The sequence below is a fragment of the Pongo abelii genome, chromosome X (assembly GCF_028885655.2).
Source record: "Pongo abelii isolate AG06213 chromosome X, NHGRI_mPonAbe1-v2.0_pri, whole genome shotgun sequence".
Classification (NCBI taxonomy): domain Eukaryota; kingdom Metazoa; phylum Chordata; class Mammalia; order Primates; family Hominidae; genus Pongo; species Pongo abelii.
The window spans coordinates 18,298,060-18,316,866 of NC_072008.2; the positions used below are offsets into that span (position 1 = coordinate 18,298,060).

Below are 18,807 nucleotides of genomic sequence, written 5' to 3' on the forward strand. Positions count from 1 at the left end.
GGTGATTCTGATGCTCCCAGTGAGAACCACTGGGCTATGACACTGAGGTAAACAATGCAGGCTCTAGGGGAACATGGTTGGCGTCAAATACTAGAGTCCAGCCACTTATTGGCTGTGTGACCCTGAGCAAGTTACTTAACCTCTCTGTGCTTCAATGTCCTCATGTAGGGAATCGGGATGAAAATCTCTCTCAGGGTTCTCTTGAGGACAAGAACCTTGCCATAGTATTAGGTTAATACTAACAGTAACAACACTACACTACGCCCAGTCCAACAGTGCTCAGTGGTCTCTTCATGTTACTGTTGTTATTACCAGCGCCATGACACAGGCAGGAACAGGAGGCTAAGCATGCACAGAAGAGTGGGCCTAACCCAGGCTGGCAGTCATGGAGAGCTTTTCAGAGGAGGTGAGGTCTGAGGTGAGAATTAAAACATGAGAAGGTGCTCACCAGGTGAGGATGCATGGAAGGGTTTACAGGGTAGAAGAAACAGCAGGTTCAAAAATACCCAGAGAAAAACAGGAAGCCAGATGTGGAGACAGCGAGTATCAGTGACATTCCAGGAGCGAGGCTGTCATGGGAAGGAAAGAGTGAGGATGACAGCAAACGAGGGATGGGAGGCAAGAGAAGTGGCTTCTCCAAGCTGTGGGAGAACACGTAGAGGGGAAGGAGGGTCAGGAGCTAGAGCCAGAGGAGACAGAGAGGAATGCCTGATGGGGGGCAGCTCTGAGTTCGGGGAGGGGACTAGATGCAGAAAGAAGCAAGGATGTCAGCCCTGGCCACTAGAATAGTCGGGAAGGGGTCAGAAGAAGGGCGGGGATGGGGGCAGTTGGTTGGCTGTGGGGACAGATATGAGGAGTTGGAGGAGAGGACTGCCCCAGGCGCTCCACTGTCTCCAGGAGTGAAGAGGCAGGACTAGGGGGCTGAGGTAGGCCGGGGACTGCCAACCGAGGGCGTCCTCCTCTGCTCCCAGCTAAGCAGGACGGAAGTGGACTCAAGAGGGAACTGGTATGAAAGAACAAGGCAAGCTGCAGCGCCACCCCTGTGATCCAGAACGGGCAGGGAAGGAAAAAGCCAGCCCCTTAGGAGCAATGGAGAGGAGCCATTGGGGCCATTTCAGGCTGACCATGGCCCTAGGCACCTCCCCCCACAGATGCTGCCTCCCACCCCAGTGTGCAGGCTTGCCGAGGGGGACCCTGGCCTAGCAGTGCAGGGGAAGGCAGGCTAGGGAGAACCTGCTCCCTCCCTTCCCAGCTCGCCTCTGCACGCACTTCCCCCCAAGACTGCATGTGTCCCCTGGAAGCACTCTGCTTCTGTTCTCCCCCATGATCATGATAAACGCCCAAACAATTTTACTTTCCAAAATACTTTAGTTCATTCCATTCAAGAAACATTATATACGGTAAGAAACATTTTTTTAATAAACCTTCATTACCTCTGGCTTAGAACTCACAAAATCCCCAGAAATCACATCTTTACCAACATGGTGATTCTTATAACACCCCCTCAAAACCACCTAAGGTATGGTTCTTTACAAAACCTTGATGGGCTGCCAGTTTGTTTCCATTGAGACATCTTGATACACATTCAAGCACATACTAAATTTCATCCATATCAGCCAATTTCCTTTAAGGATTATTTTGGAGAAATTAAATGTGAAACAATCTAGATGAAAGAGGCTTAACTACATTTGATCAGTTATGGGCTTTTTTTGTGAAAAAAAAAAGGGGGGGCTATAGAAATTATTTTTACTTCAAATTTTTCACCTTGGGATACTGTTCTAACTAGAAATTTTTTGAAAAATGTATCACAATGAGATGATAATCATACAGAACTTGACACAGCAAAATTTCTATTAATAGTACAATGGCGGCCAGGCACAGTGGCTCACGCCTGTAAGCCCAGCACTTTGGGAGGCCGAGGTGGGCAGATCACCTGAGGTCAGGAGTTCGAGGCCAGCCTGGCCAACATGGTGAAACCCTGTCTCTACTAAAAATACAAAAAGTAGCCAGGTGTGGTGGCGCACGCCTGTAATCCCAGCTACTCGGGAGGCTGAGGCAGGAGAATCGTTTAAGCCCGGGAGGCAGAGGTTGCAGTGAGCCGAGATCACACCACTGCACTCCAGCCTGGGCAGTAAGAGCGAAATTCTGTCTCAGAAAAAAAAAAAAAAAAATAGTACAATGGCATTAAATGTGATTTAAAAAATTTTTTTAGCTCAGTATTTCAGAAAACTACATTTGAGAGACAGAACTTCATACTTTACAACAGTGTTGGAATACAGAAAGATGGTTTCTATCATTTTCATCACAAGAAACTTCATTGTTCTATTAACATTATAAAAAATAGGCCAGGTGCAGTGGCTCACACATATAATCCCAGCACTTTGGGAGGCCGGGGCGGGTGGATCACAAGGTCAGAAGACTGAGATCATCCTGGCTAACACGGCGAAACCTCGTCTCTACTAAAAATACAAAAAATTAGCCGGGCGTGGTGGCACGCGCCTGTAGTCCCAGCTACTCGCGAGGCTGAGGCAGGAGAATCACTTGAACCCAGGAGTCGGAGGTTGCAGTGAGCCGAGATTGCGCCGCTGCACTCCAGCCTGGGCGACAGAGCGAGACTCCATCTCAGATACATACATATATAAAATAAGTAGTCAATGTCTAATATCACTAGGACCCAAAGTAAGCACTATAAAAAGAACAGTTTAAATATTTATATTTTTAAATTCTTTTTGTTTCTCCCCTATGTTCCAGAGGATTTCAGAAGTCTTATAAAGCCAAGAAAAAGAGAATATGAGAATAAAAGAGCTGATTAATAAAGGAGGTAGGCAAAGAAGTTATTATATAAGAACCTAGGTTTAAGAAAAGCTACTGAATATCGGTATGAACATATAGTTTTAATATATAGCGAGATCGAAATATAGATGTATGTGTATGCATGGATTAGGATACCTACATTTATTTCCTAGTTCTGTCCACTGAGAAGGCCTAGGATCAATGACACAAGAGGAGCAATGAACTCACCTAGTGTCCAGATCTTGGTTTCTAAATACCAGTCTCCAACTAAAGGAACCAGGGCTCCTTAGAGAACAGTTGAATTTCAGAGCTAAGACAGGGAAAGTACAGATGAGCCTAGACTGTCTTGTGATGTCAGAAGACAAGTGAGTATACAAAAAAGGTGGGGGAAAGTCAAAAGGCCATGGGAATCAACGGAAGGAGCTCCCAATAGCCAAAGCTGGAAAATCTGATCAATGAAGAAATAATTACAATACTGGATTATAACTCATATAATGCAATAAATGTCCATGAGTCCATATTAATATGAATATACATAATTGAATAAATAAATAAGTAGGAGATAAAGGACAGCTCTCCCTTGCAAATGCATTCCAATTAATAAATCCAGAAGGAATGAGGGAAACAGAGAATCAACATAAGGCACACACCACAATAATGGCTGCTGCAGGTAAAATCCATGCATGGATACTAATTTATCTCGGTGAGTTGAAGAGAAACAGGATATTAGCAGAGTCTCAAAATCCCCTGCCACCCAAAATCTTTATCGTGGGCAATGGGGAAAAATAACAGTAACTTTACTGTGGAAAAATCTGGAAAACATCATGTTAACCAAGTGATCAATGTTAACATCACCAATAAAAAAAATATCAACACCACGTATCCCCCAATATGATTCAATGAGGGGATAACATCACTCATGTGTTACTCTTGCCAAAAATGCATAATCTCGATCTATTCAAGAGAAAGTATCAGACACACAAAGAACGAGACATTTTATAAAATAACTGACCAGTAGTCATCAATAGTGTCAAAGTCATGAAAGACAAGGAAAGAATGAGGAGCTGTCACAGACTAGAAGAGGCTAAGGAGACACAACTAAATTCAATGTGGGATACTAGATTTTATCCTGGAACAGAAAAAGGACATGGGATTTGGTAGGAATGGCAAATTCAAACAAGGACCACAGTTTAGCTAATAGTACTACACCAATGTTCATTTCCTGGTTCTGATAACTGTGCTGTGATTATTACAATTACCATAATTTTAAGTTATACAGGTAAGTTAACATTAAGGGAAGCCGTGTGAAGCATATATATGAGAATTCTCTGAAATATTTTTGCAACTCTTCTGTAAATCTATAATTATTTTAAAAATTAGAAAAGCTAATGAAACTGGGTACAAAAATGCTGTGAATTTCCTACTAGATAAGGAAAAGAAGGAAACAAAATGCTTCAGAGCTCATTGTCTAATGAAAAGAAGCATACAGATTCAGGAGAGAGAGATATTTCCTTAAGCCTGAGTTCAGAGTAATTCTATAGTATATATGAAGACTGAAAAAGAATCCAAATTGCTTTCTTGGAATATATTTGGCAATGAGCATTTAATATTATATAAAGATTCAAAGTCTGGTATACACTCATTAATGATACTTCCACCTTCTTCACAATCAAGTATTCATGTTATTGTCTAAGGAAAATTTATTAATAAACCAAAAGAAAATATGAAAGAAAGAAAAGTTCAGAACTTCCATTTCACTTTCAAGAAGCACCTAAGGCCTATTTGTGATATCAAAGGACCTTTGCCCATTGCAAATCCTACAACTACAGGAAAAGATATATTTGCAGAATTGTGTTCTCATTAACCCAACTACACTTAAGACACCATTTTCATCAAGCTTAACCATTTATATACTTCGTGGTAGATAAACGAGTCTTCTAGCACCCGAACTGCTTTAAAAGCAAGTATTTCTAACCATGAACAAAGAACCAAATGTTAAATGGCTTTTGATTTTCAAATAAACCAACAGTGACACTCTGTGGACAAGACAGGAAACACTTAACCATCTATTTTTCTTGGTAAATTAATCTGTAAATCATCTTAAAATATTTTTGGAGTAAGGCAGGGTATAAATAAGTAAACAGACAGTAAATAACAGTAAATTATGTTTCTGTATAATTATTCTAAAGATGAATTGTGGGCCATAAGAATAATTTTAATATACACATACCAAGTAGTTACCTACTTCTTTGTTTCAAAATACATGATAAAAAATTAACCGAATTAGCCCAGGATTACAAACTTATTAGATGGCAAAATTATATCAAATTATAATAGATATTAATAATTGTAAACAAAATATTACCATCTTACCCTTGTATAGTGCTTCATGCTTTCCAAAGTGCTTTCAGATAATTATGTACAAAACCATGACACTGGGCAGATAATTAGCATTATCCCCAAAAATGAAAATATTGAGGCTGATAGAAGTTAAGAATTGCCTACACTACTTATGTGGCACTGATATCTACATCCTTATGTAAGTAAACAAATACATTTTCTGTTAAGCCAAATTATATATAGTTTAATAATCTATTTTATTCAACTTCAGAGATCAAAAAGCACAGGAGAACATAGTGGTAATGTAAAACAGTACGACCACTTAGAAAAACTGGCAATTTCTCATAAACTTTCACCTACCCCATTACCTAATACTTCCACTCCCAGGTATTTACCCAAATTTAATGCAAACATAGGTTCACAAAGAGACTGCCATAAGCATGTTCATTGTCACTTTACTCCTAATAGCCCAAAACTGCAAACAACCCAAATGTCCATCAAAAGAATGGACAGGCCGGGTGCGGTGGCTCACGCCTGTAATCCCAGGACTTTGGGAAGCCGAGGCAGGCAGATCACCTGAGGTCAGCAGTTTGACACCAGCCTGGCCAACATGGCGAAACACCGTCTCTACTAAAAATACAAAAATTAGCCGAATGTGGTGGCGGGCGCCTGTAATTCCAACTACTCAGGAGGCTAAGGTAGGAGAATCGCTTGAACCCAGGAAGTGGAGGTTGCGGTGGGCCGAAATCGTGCCATGGCACTCCAGTCTGGATGACAGAGCAAGACTCCGTCTCAGAAAAAAAAAAAAAAAAATGGGTAAGCAACTTATGAGTATTTATATGACAGAATACCACTCAGCAATGAACAGGAATGAAATATTAATACTATGAAACAAATCTCCAAAACATTCTCCTCAGGAAAAAAGACTATGACCCAAAACAGTACATACTGTACAATTCTATTTATGTGAAGTTCTAGAACAGGCAAAACTCATCTAGGATGGAAAAAAAATCAAAATGTATTTCCCCCAAAGTTAAGGGAGATGGGGACTTACTGGGAAGAGGTCCCAGGTCACTTTCTAGGGTGATGAAAATGTTTATTACCGTCTTTTTTTTTTTTTTTTTTTTTTTTTTGAGACAGAGTATTGTTCTGTCACCCAGGCTGGAGTGCAGTGGCGCAATCTCGGCTCACTGCAACCTCCGCCTCCGGGGTTCAAGCGATTCTCCTGCCTCAGCCTCCCGAGTAGCTAGGATTGCAGGCATGCACCACCACGCCCAGCTAATTTTTTTGTATTTTTAGAAGAGATGGGGTTTCACCACGTTGGCCAGGCTGGTCTCAAACTCCTGACGCCAGGTGATCTACCCGCCTTGGCCTCCCATAGTGCTGGGATTACAGGCATGAGCCACTGCGCCCGGCCAAAATGTTCATTATCTTCACGGGGTGTAAGTATACACATTTATCAAAACTCACTGATTTGTGCATTTTACTGCATGAAATTCAACTCCATTTTTTAAAAAGAAATACAGCAGAATGAAAAGAACGAAGAGAGATTTTCACTTTAATAAACAAACCATAACATCTACCTCTGGAGTACATAATCTTCCTCTTTTTGGCAAATCCACTTCCTCTGAGTTGTAACTGTATCTTCTTAAATGTACTGGGTGGTTCATCTGTGAAACTGTTTGGTCACCATGGGCTACTGTGAAGCAATGCATTAAAAAGTTATTTCATACACTACTCTCTTAATAACCTTAATACGGATATGCTCTCAGAATGCTAACTCAAATTGAATTGGACTTTGGGTTGAATTTTAGAGTGACAAAACAAGAATTCTTCCATGACCAATTTAGAGTAACTATTTTAAAACTGAAGCGCTATATTACTTATGACTAGGAATAAGAATCAAATCAAACACAATTACAAACTGTGAAGTGACTGCTTAATAACTTAAAGCCTACACAGTAAATGCTGGAAACAAATGAACAAGAGAACACAAGGGCTAACTGCTTTTGTAAAGGAGCCCCAAAAGGCCCTTGACTAAGGAGATGGCATTGTGTCCAAAATGTAAGCCAGGAATCTATTCTAGATCGGGCCCCCACTGCTATGTGAGCTGGCAAGACCACTAGAGACACCACCTCCTCATCTGCCAGGTTAACATCAGTTGAGATGATCTCTAAGGTCCGTTTCAGCTTTCAAGTTAGGATTGCCTTATTAAATTTTACATTAATCCTAAATAAATGGATGTGAAATGTAAGCCAAACAATCTGGAATTAGGAAGATCTGGTTATGGCTCTGAGTCACCTAACTACGGAACTAGAAGAAGACATTGGCTGCAACAGTATTGGATTATATCTTGTACTAGAGATTTGCTTTAAAAGCCTGCATCACAGTTACTGGGAGTGACACTTTAATGAAAGAGCTACTTCACTTAAACCTTCCTGAGCCAGGGCAGTAATGAGAGGCACAATTAAGGGATTCAAGTTTCATCTCTTTCCTGTTTCCTTTCATTCCATAGTGGAGATCCTAATGACCAAGGACCCAAAAGAGAGAAATCAAAAGGGGATAAAGAAAATGGGAGAACTAACTCTCAAGTTAGATAAATGCAGACTAATGTTATATAGAAATATCAAGTTATAAAATACCTCCAGGCTAGACCCGGTGGCTCACACCTGTAATCTCAACATTTTAGGAGGCTGAGGCAGGAAGATCACTTGAGCTCAAGAGTTGGAGACCAGCCTAGGCAACATAGCAAGATATCGTCTCTACTAAAAATAAAAATAAAAATAAAATAGCTGGGCATGGTGGCATGCGCCTGTCATCCCAGCTACTGGGAAGGCTGAGGTGGGAGAATTGCTTGAGCCCAAGAGGTTGAGGCTGCAGTGAGCTGTGATCATGCCACTGCACTCCAGCCTGGGTGACAGAGCGAGACCCTGACTCAAAAATAAGAAGAAGAAGAAGAAAATAAAAGATACAATAAGATACCTCCAAACTGAGCTGTAACTTCAACCAAATTTTATTTTTTAAGCTGTTTTGAGTTTTTTCTGACTATAATGCAAGCTATAAGTAATTAAATTCTGATGTATTCAAACAAAGGAACTATACAGCAATGAGAATAAACCAACTATTGCAGCACATAGCAAGAAGTAAAAAAGCCAGACACAAGCCGGGTGTGGTGGCACGTGCCTATAGTTCCAGCTACACAGGAGCTGAGCCAGGAGAATCAATTGAGCCCCAGAGTTCAAGTACAGCATGGGCAGCACAGTGGGACCCTGTCTCTGAAAAAAATGCGAGATATAAAAGAGAGTATAGCATATGATTCAATTGGTGTAAAACTCAAAAACAGAAAAAAGTAATCTATGGTGGGAGAAGTCAGGATAGTGGTTACCTTACAAAGAAGAGTAGTGACTGAAAGTGGGTAGATAGGATTCTAGGGAGCTCATAACCTTATATTTCTTGGGATGGGTGCTGGTTATATGCATCTATTAGTTTGAAATTTATTTAAGCTGTATATTTATGATGTGTGCATATTTTGTATGTCATAGACTTCCATAAAAAGTTCACCTATGGCTGGGCATGGTAGCTCATGCCTGTAATCCCAGCACTTTGGGGGGCTGAGGCAGGCAGATCACTTGAGGCCAGGAGTTCAAGACCAGCCTGGCCAACAACGTGAACTCCCCTCTCTATTAAAAATACAAAAATTAGCCGGGCGTGGTGGTGGCAGCTACTCAGGAAGCTGAGGCAGGAGAGTCGCTTGAGCCCAGGAGGCAGAGATTGCAGTAAGCCAAGATCACACCACTGCACTCCAACCTGGGCGACACAGAGAGACTCCGTCTCAAAAAAAAAAAAAAAAAAGAAAAAAAAAGTTCACCTAAAAAATTCAGCTCATTATAAATAATTCAGAATCTGAATAAAAAGAGAAAGCAATCCATCAGCAATAAATATTGTAACCTTTAAATACATTTATTTATCTTACTCATGTATTTTTAAGGAATTTTGTGTCATTTATAATTTTAAAAATATTTTTAAATGCCTGCATAATATTCCATTTTATGGATGTCCAGAGGTTCTGTTATCTGTTTTCCACTGTGGGACATTTATATGGCTTCTAATTTTTCACTATTTTGATATAATGATGTGTATACATTGAAAGGCAAACATTTATCATTTTAATCATTTGTAAGTATACAATTCAGTGGCATTAAATATATTCAGATAGTTGTATAACTATCATCACTATCTATACCCAAAATATTTCTATCATCCCCAACATACACTCTGTACCCATTACACAATAACTCCCCCTCACCTCAGTCCCTGGTAACCTCTATTCTACTTTCTGTCTCTATGATATCAGATGTTCTATAACACATTAAAGAAGTATCCTGCTAGCCCTGCATATAGTTTTAAAACCAAAACAGATAAGTGGTATCAAATGACTTTTTTGGTATCAGATCAGGGATCAGCAAACCACAACCTGTGGACCAAATCCACTTTGCCACCTGTTCTTGTATAGCTCATAAGCTAAGATGTTATGGACTTTTTTTACATTTGTAAATGGGGGGAGAATATTTCATGAAATGGAAAAATTATAGGAAATTCAAATTTCAATGACCATAAAGTTTTATTGAAACACAGCCACAGCCATCTGTTTACATATCAGCTGCTTTCATGCTATAAAGGCAGAGTTAAATACTTAAAGCAGAGACCTTATGGCCTGCAAAGCCTAAAATATTTACTATCTGGCCCCTTACAGAAAAAATTTGCCAGTCTCCAACATAGGCAATAATATTTCCATGTTTTAAAGAGAAGAAAATCCAATTCTCTAAGCAAAGGGCAAAGAACAAATTGTCATATAGCTAAGGAAGAAATATTCCAAGGAGTTAACGTCTCATGGCTCTCTGTACAAGTGAGGATGTGGATGGTCTCACATTTCCTAGAGAGCCATTCAAAGGACCAGTGGCTACAGCAGTTCTGGTTGCAGGACTCCACTTTCCATGGGGTCTTGGATGCCAATGTAAATTTCAAATTCCAATTGTTTATTGTTGGCATGTAGTAAAGTGATTAACTTTTGTATATTAACCTGTTTTCTGCAACCTTGCTATAATCACTTATGACTTCCAGGAGATTTTTGTTGATTCTTTGAGACTTTCTACATAGATAATCATGCCACCTGCTCCACGGACTGCTGACTCAAGCTGTTATTCCTAGAAGTTCAGTTTTAGCTTTTCACTTTTGCATTGCCACCAAATTGTTATAATTATAGTTGCCAGATATAAATAATTGTTCAAAGACAGAGAATATATTCTCCCCAATGTTTCCTGAGACTGTCTCACACAGAACAAAGGAAACGTGGCAAAGCTTAAGTGAAGGGAAAATGCAAGCAGAAGTAAACATTGTGGTATTACCACGAAGCTAAGCCCTCTGGTCATAACTAATTACTGTAAAGGTTACAGGAATATTTAAGCAATTTACTGGAAATGGGGACCAGAGAGCAAAATTTTGCCAAGGATGAAATTTAACAAAATTACCATATGACATTTGGAGTGGACGGTGATGGTCATCATTGCTGCCTGGAAAATTTGGTGTGGCTGCGTCATCAGTGGGATTATCTGCTGTGACATAAGTGGAATCATCTGCTATGTCATTAGTGGAACTATCTGCTGTTTCAGAAACTTCCACCATCTCAATACTGCAACCATTGTTATCATCACTGTCGTCGACAGTTACAATAACAAAATCTAAGAATAAGCAAAGAGAAAGATTAGATTCAATATCACATTAAATAAAGTTTCTTGAGGAAGCTACCTTATAAAGTTATAGATTGTTTAAAAAACATATTTTAGCTGAAAATTTGTATTACATAGTTTTATATCTGTAATCATTACAAGTTAGTTAATGAACCAATAGTAGGAAGTTTTGAAGTATGTATATATGTATGTATGCATACACACACATAGACTACTATCTCTAGTACTTCCAATTTCGTAGAGCAATAAATTTCTTCTCATTTAAGAAATGTGGCCAGCTGGCCCATGCCACAGTGTTCAATGATATGCTTTTAACTTAAATGATGCAACTGGTGTTAAGTAGACATACTTGTGGTGACCATGAAGTTCTAAATTTGTTCTCTAAAAACTAATATTAATGTCTATGATGACTGATGATGCAGAAATAAAGTGCAAAAGTAAATGTTGTTATGAAATGAATTAAAACTGAATCTCACAAAAAGTGAAATAGGTAACGACAAATATACCAGATGTGAAATATCAACTCGGTAAACCATTTTAATGAATACGAAAACACATTATGCAAAATGTCTAAGATCAAAATAAGCTTTATTTCTTAAAGCTGGCCCGAAAAAGAACACATTTAAGCTTGAAGTATTCACTCACAGACCACATTTAAACTACATCATAATTTGGATTTATTCTATTTATTTCAAATAGACTAATGCAGGAGAATAAAATAATTAGCTAGTGTGAGGGGCATGTGATGATTTGAAAATGGTACTAAATTAGGAACCACAGAATGAAGGTTCCAATGCAGGCTCTGTAATTATCCAGAGGTATGACTGTTGGGCCAGATAAATTGACTCTTTTGCCTCTGTTTTCTCGCCCATAATAAGTGGGGCTTTTTAAAGAGTCACTCTGAAGTCTACTTAATAGTCTTCATGGAAAAAAAATAGAACATTAGAAACCACCTAATTATCTAAACCAAAGTATTAAATAAACAAAAGCTTAAATAAATTATGGTATTTCCCTGAGCTGGAATGGTATATTGCCAATAAGAAGTGTGTTCTCAGGCAGGGCGCGGTAGCGAATGCCTGTAATCCCAGAACTTTGGGAGGCCAAGTGGGGCAGATCGCTTGAGCTCAGAAGTTCGAGACCAACCTGGGCAACATGGCAAAATCCTGTCTCTACCAAAAAAAATAATAATAATAATAATAATACTACAAAAATTAGCCGGGAGTGGTGGCATGCGCCTGTAGTCTCAGCTACTCGGGAGGCTGAGATGGGATGGCTTGCACCCGGGAGGCTGAGGTTGCAGTGAGCCAGGATCCCGCCACTGCACTCCAGCCTGGGCGACAAAACAAGACCCTGTCTCAAACAAAAAAGAAAGAAAGAAGAAGAAGAAGAAGAAGCATGTTCCCAAAGAAAGTGTACTAATACTAGATATGCTTGTGAAATAAAGTTAAATAAAGTTAAAGGGGAGAAAAGGATTCAAAACAGAAAAACACAGTATAATCCTAACTTTGAGAGCCAAAGGTAACATACCAATCGTTATCTAGGTGGCTATCACTGAATAGCAAATTTATTATCATTAGACTTTTCTGTCGATTCTGTACAATGAACTTTAGATTCTGTCATCAGAAGAAAATAACCAAGGCAACTGAAAGTGTATTTTTAAGGCAAGCTTTTGTATATCAACAGATCTTTCAAACTAGAGCTAGTAAAGCTATTGACAACGCCACTAAGGTTTCTCAGTAAATATGTAAAAGTCCAATCAGTTCTTTTAGGTATACACATAACTTTCCCAATTAAATTTTAAAAGACATTTTAACACTTAGAAATTGTTTGAAGATGGCCGGGCATGGTGGCTCTCACCCGTAATCCCCACATTTTGGGATGCCGAGGCGGGCGGATCACTTGAGGTCACGAGTTCGAGACCAGCCTGGCCAACACAGTGAAACCCTGTCTCTACCAATACAGAAATCAGCAGGGCGTGGTGGCGTGCGCCTGTAGTCCCAGCTACTCGGGAGGCTAAGGCCAGAGAATCGCTTGAACCTGGGTGCTGGAGGTTGCAGTGAGCCGAGATCGCGCCATTGCACTCCAGCCTGGGCGACAGAGTGAGACTCCGCCTCAAAAAAACAAAAAAACAAACAAACAAAAACAAGAAACTGTTTGAACATTATACTACCAAGGCGCAAGGCTTTCAATTGCCATCAACTCATCAGATGAGGCACAGCTCACAATGAGTTCTGAAAACTCATTGTTTTCAGAACTTTTCACGCCGGGACCATTTTGAGGAACACACAGCAAAACGGGGCCAATTACAACAGCCAGACTGCTCCGTTTGTTTTAAGAACAATCACTTTCTAAATCTTCCTGCGGGTCTCTCAAAGGCAGCCCTTCCTTTGCCGCCAGAACCGTATCCCATCGCCCAGCACTTGCCGCAGGCCGGACAAGTGAGGCTCAAAAAGGCACCCAGCCCACGCCTCGCTTTAGAAAACACGGCGCAGCAAAGCTGCTCGAAAAATCGCTTTTAGTCAACCTGAAGCCAGTTTGCCGCACTCGGGGAGAGCCGGGAGGCACAGGATCTGCCACCAGCCAAATCAGGGCCTTCCTGTTAACAACCACGCGGCAAGGGGGCCGGGCCCTCACACGCCTCGACAGCCTCCCCCGCTGCAAAGGGACTCCGATTTCGCAGGATCTCCCAACTTCCGCCTCTGTTCCCAACACCCTACGTGTTTCTCTTCCTCCTCATTTACGTACTTACAATAAAACAGCGAAGCTGCACAGTCTGTCTCTAAATCAAACGCGGTTACCATCAAAGCCTCAGACTCCATGTCTCAACCGCAAAACGTCTGACAGGAAATCAACTCGGGAGTTTGTCAATTCTTTAGACTCAAAGCTCTCACCCAGTGCGGTGGTTCACGCCAGTAATCCTAGCACCTTGGGAGACTGAGGCGGGAGCATTGCCTGAGCCCAGGAGTTCGAGACCAGTGTGGGCAACATGACGAAATCCCGTCTCAACAAAAAATACAAAAATTAGCCAGGCGTGGTGGTGCACGCCTGTAGTCTCCGCTCCTCAGGAGGCTGAGGTGAGAGGACCGCTTGAACCCAGGAAGCGGAGGCTGCAGTGAGCCGACATGGCGCCACTGCACTCCCGCCTGGGCAACAGAGCGAGACTCTGTCTGAAAACAAAACAAAACAAAACAAAACCAAGCAAAACCAAAAACAAAAACAAAAAACAACAACAAAAAACCTCTGTGAAAGTCTGAGTCATTCCTCATTCCTCGCCCCCCCATACCCCGCCTCACCAAAAAGAGAACAGCTGAAAAAGGATCAGCTCGTCCCAGAAAGTCAGCATCAAGTATCTAATAAGCTGCAAAATCTCAAAATGTAACCCAAGAGGGCACCCCGGGAGAGGCGGCGGGTACCACCCAAAGCACCCCCCTCAGAACACCCGGAATTTGAGGCTGCGCCCCAGCTGCTATGCCAAAACGCTGAACAGGGCTGTGTTCCGCGGCTGCCCACCAGGGAAAATCAATAAATTCAAGAAAAAGTGCGGCCGCATAGATCTGTATCGCCGGGGCCCGGCGTCACGACCGCCTAGATTGTTTCCCAACCACTCGAGGCTCCGGAAAGAACCGCGGGCCGGAGGGCAACCAGACCCAGCCTCTGGACGCACTCTCGGCACAAGCCCAAGTCACCCCAACCCTGAGCCACCAAGAGCCACGGAGACGCCATGAGCCTCAGGATCACCTCACGTCTCAGGGACATCTTGAGCCCCTGAGACGACCTGAACCCTGGGCCATCTCGGTCCACCACGCCAAATTTCCCACCGGCGCGCTGAGCAATCGGCGGCAGATGGCCAATACCCAGAGGCCGCCCCCCGACATGCCCCGGCCGATGACTAGCCAATCCTGCCGCCCCTGAATGGCCGCCTAAGTGGGTGCCATCCAGACTCTTGACAGAACTTGAGGCCCAAGCTAGTGGGCCAGTTGAGGCGAGGTCACCTTACCCTGTTCCTCGGTCACCTCTGACATCGTGAGATGGCGGGGTCTGGCTCTGAGTCCCGAGACCTGAGGCCTACGTCTGCGCCGCGGCTCCGCGGTAACTGCTTGGTAACTGCGTGGTAACTGCGTACACTCGTTGTCGGAGGCACAATGAGGCGCCGGCAGGAGCCTGGACCACGTCTCTGCGGCTGCGCAGTAGCACTTGGCATGCGTGCGTGACTCCTGGGGGTCAAAGGGCCTCGCCCCCACCCCACTTCCGACCTACTTTCTTAAAGAGTTCTTTTTACAAAAATATACATATGTATGTATATATATATATTTGTACTATATATGTGTGTGTGAATCTATGTAGATACAGATGTAGAGATAGAGATAGAGATAGAGATATAGAGATAGAGATAGAGATAGAGATAATGAACTGGGAGCCAACAGTGTAATTCTGCTCGTCCCAAAACGCACATCATAAAAGAAAAAGTCCAATGTAAGAGAATTGCGTTCAGACTTTCTAGTGTTTTCCGGGTTGCTTCCTCATATCCGATGCCGGCTTTGGGAACAAATCCGAAAACAAGCCAACTTTGAAAATGTGCCCCTAATAAATACCCAGCAACCCCTCCCCTCCCCTCCTTCCTGCTCCCTCTAGTAGTCTGCAGTGTATTCTTTCCATCTTTGTGTCCCTGTGTACCGGATGTTTAAGCTCCTACTTACAAGTGAGAAGATTCGGTATGTGGTTTTCTGTTTCTGTGTTAATTCACTTATGAGAAAGGCCTCCAGCTGTGTACATGCTGCTGCAAAGGACATGGTTTTGTTCTTTCTTATGGCTGCATAGTATTCCATGGTGTATATGTACCACATTTTCTTTATTCAGTCCACCATTGATGGGCACCTAGATTGATTCCATGTCTTTACTATTGTCTTCACATCTTTCAAAACCTGTCTCGGTACTACATCTGTTTGAATAATACCTCCATCAAGACACTTTCCTATAGCCCCCTGGTAAGAAGGATCCCACAGCAGGTAATCTTCACGTCCCTATTAGTATTTAAATTACTTTGCCTGACATTATAAATCCTCGTCAACATGCCTCTCTCCTAAGTTCCTGGAGGACAGCACCATGTCTTATTTATATTTGAACACCACCTCCCTCACAAGATTCTAAGAATTAAATGTTATAAAATATAAAGCACCCGGTGCCTGGAATTTAGGATTCATTTCTTCACTGTGTCAGTTACACAATGACTCTTGGGACTGTGTGTCTCCTCATTTGGGGGAAGGGTAAGAATTTCTTTACTTGTGAGAAGCAAAGGTGTATATTGTTAGGTAGAAACACAGACTTGTTTTGCTATCGTTCCAGAGTGTACATATGTGTAGGAGGATGCATAGAGAAACTGAGGGCTGAAATGGATACACTGTGCTGGTTACCAATGTGTTACCTCTCACCTCCAACTTCACCCACTTTTGCCGACTCTGTGAAAATGGATGTGGGCCCTTTAAATATTTTTCCCTTTGCCAGTGACACAACTTAAGCCTTTGGCAGTAGAAGGTGCTAAAAGGAGAATGTAGGAGGAAAGAGTTTTTTTGCCTCCTGGTTGACCTGTGCTCTCTGAGGACATTGATGCAAAGTGTAGCTTTCTCCTGCAGGAGAGGGCAGATTTCCAGTACTTTAAAGAGGGCATATTTCCAACAAGTTCGTGAAGTTGCAAGGTTGGGTTTCCAGCAAATTCCAGAGAACAGATTTACAGCAAAGTCCACCAGTGCAGCCATTCAGTGAGTCTTAGACACTGTGTCTCAACCCTAAGGGTAGGGCCTGTTTCTTATACCTGTAATTTGTAAAGAATATTTTAGAGTTTTCTTATTAGCTAATCTCTCATTACTCCAGTCCTCTTTCATATTTAATATATTTTTCTTTTTTTTTTCTGAGACAGGGTCTGGCTCTGTCATCCAGGTTGGAGTACAGTGACTCGATCATGGTTCACTGCAGCCTGGATCTCCCGGGTTCAAGCGATCCTCCCACCTCAGCCTCCCAAGTAGCTGGGACTACAGGCGTGCGCCACCATGCCCAGCTAATTTTAATTTTTTTTGTTGAGATGGGGTCTCCCTATGTTGCCCAGGCTGGTCTCAAACTCCTGGGCTCAAGTGATCCTCCCACCTCGGCCTCCCAAAGTGTTGGGATTACAGGCATGAGACACCACACCCAACCAATAATTCTTTACGTTAAACTTTCCCTGTTCAAATTACTGCATGGTATTTCTCTTCATATTGGACCTGGAGGGATGCACCCACCTTTTGGGATTTCCTTCTAGCACACAGTACTCAATAGGTACACAAGGTTTGTTCATGGACTGTAATTGAATAGCCAACAGATACTCAGTAATCCCCTTCAGTTTAATTTCTGGTCAGTCCTCTCCATTCATTTGCCTGACCCCTGTTCTCCACGGAGGGAGATGGGAGGGAGGGAAGAAACACTTTCCTACTGTCACACCTAAGACTGGTTTTCCATTTCCTGTCCTGCCTAAGCTACATTAACCTGAGCAGGGAAGAACCGCAGGCAAAGGAGGCTTCCCAGCAATGGGAGAAGTGAGAGGAGATGCTGCAAAGCTGTCTGTTCCCAGGTGCAAGCTGGACCACGGCAGCTACAGAGCAGGTATTTCTGTCAACAGCCAGTACAGTCATGGCAATGTGGAGTTCCGCAGCCTGTAATTGTGGACTGGTGAACATCTTCTGAAAGACAGCTTTAAAAAAAGCTGGATGCAATGTTTTTTAAATATTATAGCATTAGGCCGGGCGCGGTGGCTCACGCCTGTAATCCCAGAACTTTGGGAGGCCGAGGTGGGTGGATCACGAGGTCAGGAGTTCAAGACCAGCCTGGCCAAGCCAAGATGGTGAAACCTGGTCTCTACTAAAAATACAAAAATTAGCCAGGCGTGGTGGCAGGTGCCTATAGTCCCAGCTACTCGGGAGGCTGAGGCAGGGAATCGCTTGAACCTGGGAGATGGAGGTTGCAGTGAGCCGAGATCACGAAACTGCACTCCAGCCTGGGCGACAGAGGAAGACTCTGTCTTTAAAAAATATATATATATATACGTGTATATATATGTATATATATACGTGTATATATGTATATATATATACGTGTATATATATGTATATATATACGTGTATATATGTATATATATATACGTGTATATATATGTATATATATGTGTGTATATATATGTATATATATATACCATTAAAGAATATCATAAAGTTAACAATTACTGAGCTAAGATCTGAGAAAGACCCAAAACCTAGATAGGTGTGATAAACTGAAAGCATTGCTGTTGTTCTTGGACATTTGCTGATGCAGAAGAGGCCAAAGGAGGCTGAGCTACACGTTGGGTGGTTTTGTGGGACTGAGGAACAAAAGTCAGAATCTGGGACCCACCAAAGGAAGAGAGGTTGCAAACCACCTCCCACCTCAAACTGAGACCACAAAGAGACAAATCTTCAGAGTAAAAGTAACCAAAAATTAACCACGTAGTCTCTAGATCAGCCTCATGTCACCTGCGAATTTAGCACTCCCAGGTGCCTGCATAAAGCAAGCAGATATTCTCTCTTGCAAAGATAATGGTAACTTATTTCTACAAAGAATTACTTATTTTATTTATTTATTTTCAAAGATATTCTTTTAAAAATTTTTTATTTCAATAGCTTTTGGGGTACAAGTAGTTTTTTGTTACAGGGATGAAATATATAGTGGTGAATTCTGAGATGTTACTGCATCTGTCACCAGAGTAGTGTACACTGTACCCAATCTGCAGAGTCTCACTCTGTCACCCAGGCTGGAGTACAGTAGCACAGTCTCCACTCACTGCAACCTCTGCCTCCCAGGTTCAAGTGATTCTCCTGCCTCAGACTCCTGAGTAGCTGGGACTACAGGTGCGCACCACCACATT

The 18,807-nt window shown here is 42.0% G+C and overlaps 1 protein-coding gene across 1 annotated transcript in view; it reads right to left on the reverse strand.

The window, feature by feature from the left end:
• BEND2 (BEN domain containing 2) overlaps nucleotides 1-14,979 on the reverse strand; it is a 50,685-nt gene extending 35,706 nt beyond the window's left edge. Inside the window, exons 1-4 of the mRNA XM_009234629.3 lie at nucleotides 14,878-14,979; nucleotides 10,662-10,871; nucleotides 7,929-8,063; nucleotides 6,717-6,835 (exon numbers count right to left, since the gene is read on the reverse strand). Of these exons, the coding sequence (XP_009232904.2) occupies nucleotides 6,717-6,835; nucleotides 7,929-8,063; nucleotides 10,662-10,871; nucleotides 14,878-14,902 (489 nt within the window). The 5' untranslated portion in view covers nucleotides 14,903-14,979. The remainder of the gene's footprint in view (nucleotides 1-6,716; nucleotides 6,836-7,928; nucleotides 8,064-10,661; nucleotides 10,872-14,877) is intronic.
• Between the last annotated feature and the right edge of the window lie 3,828 nt (nucleotides 14,980-18,807).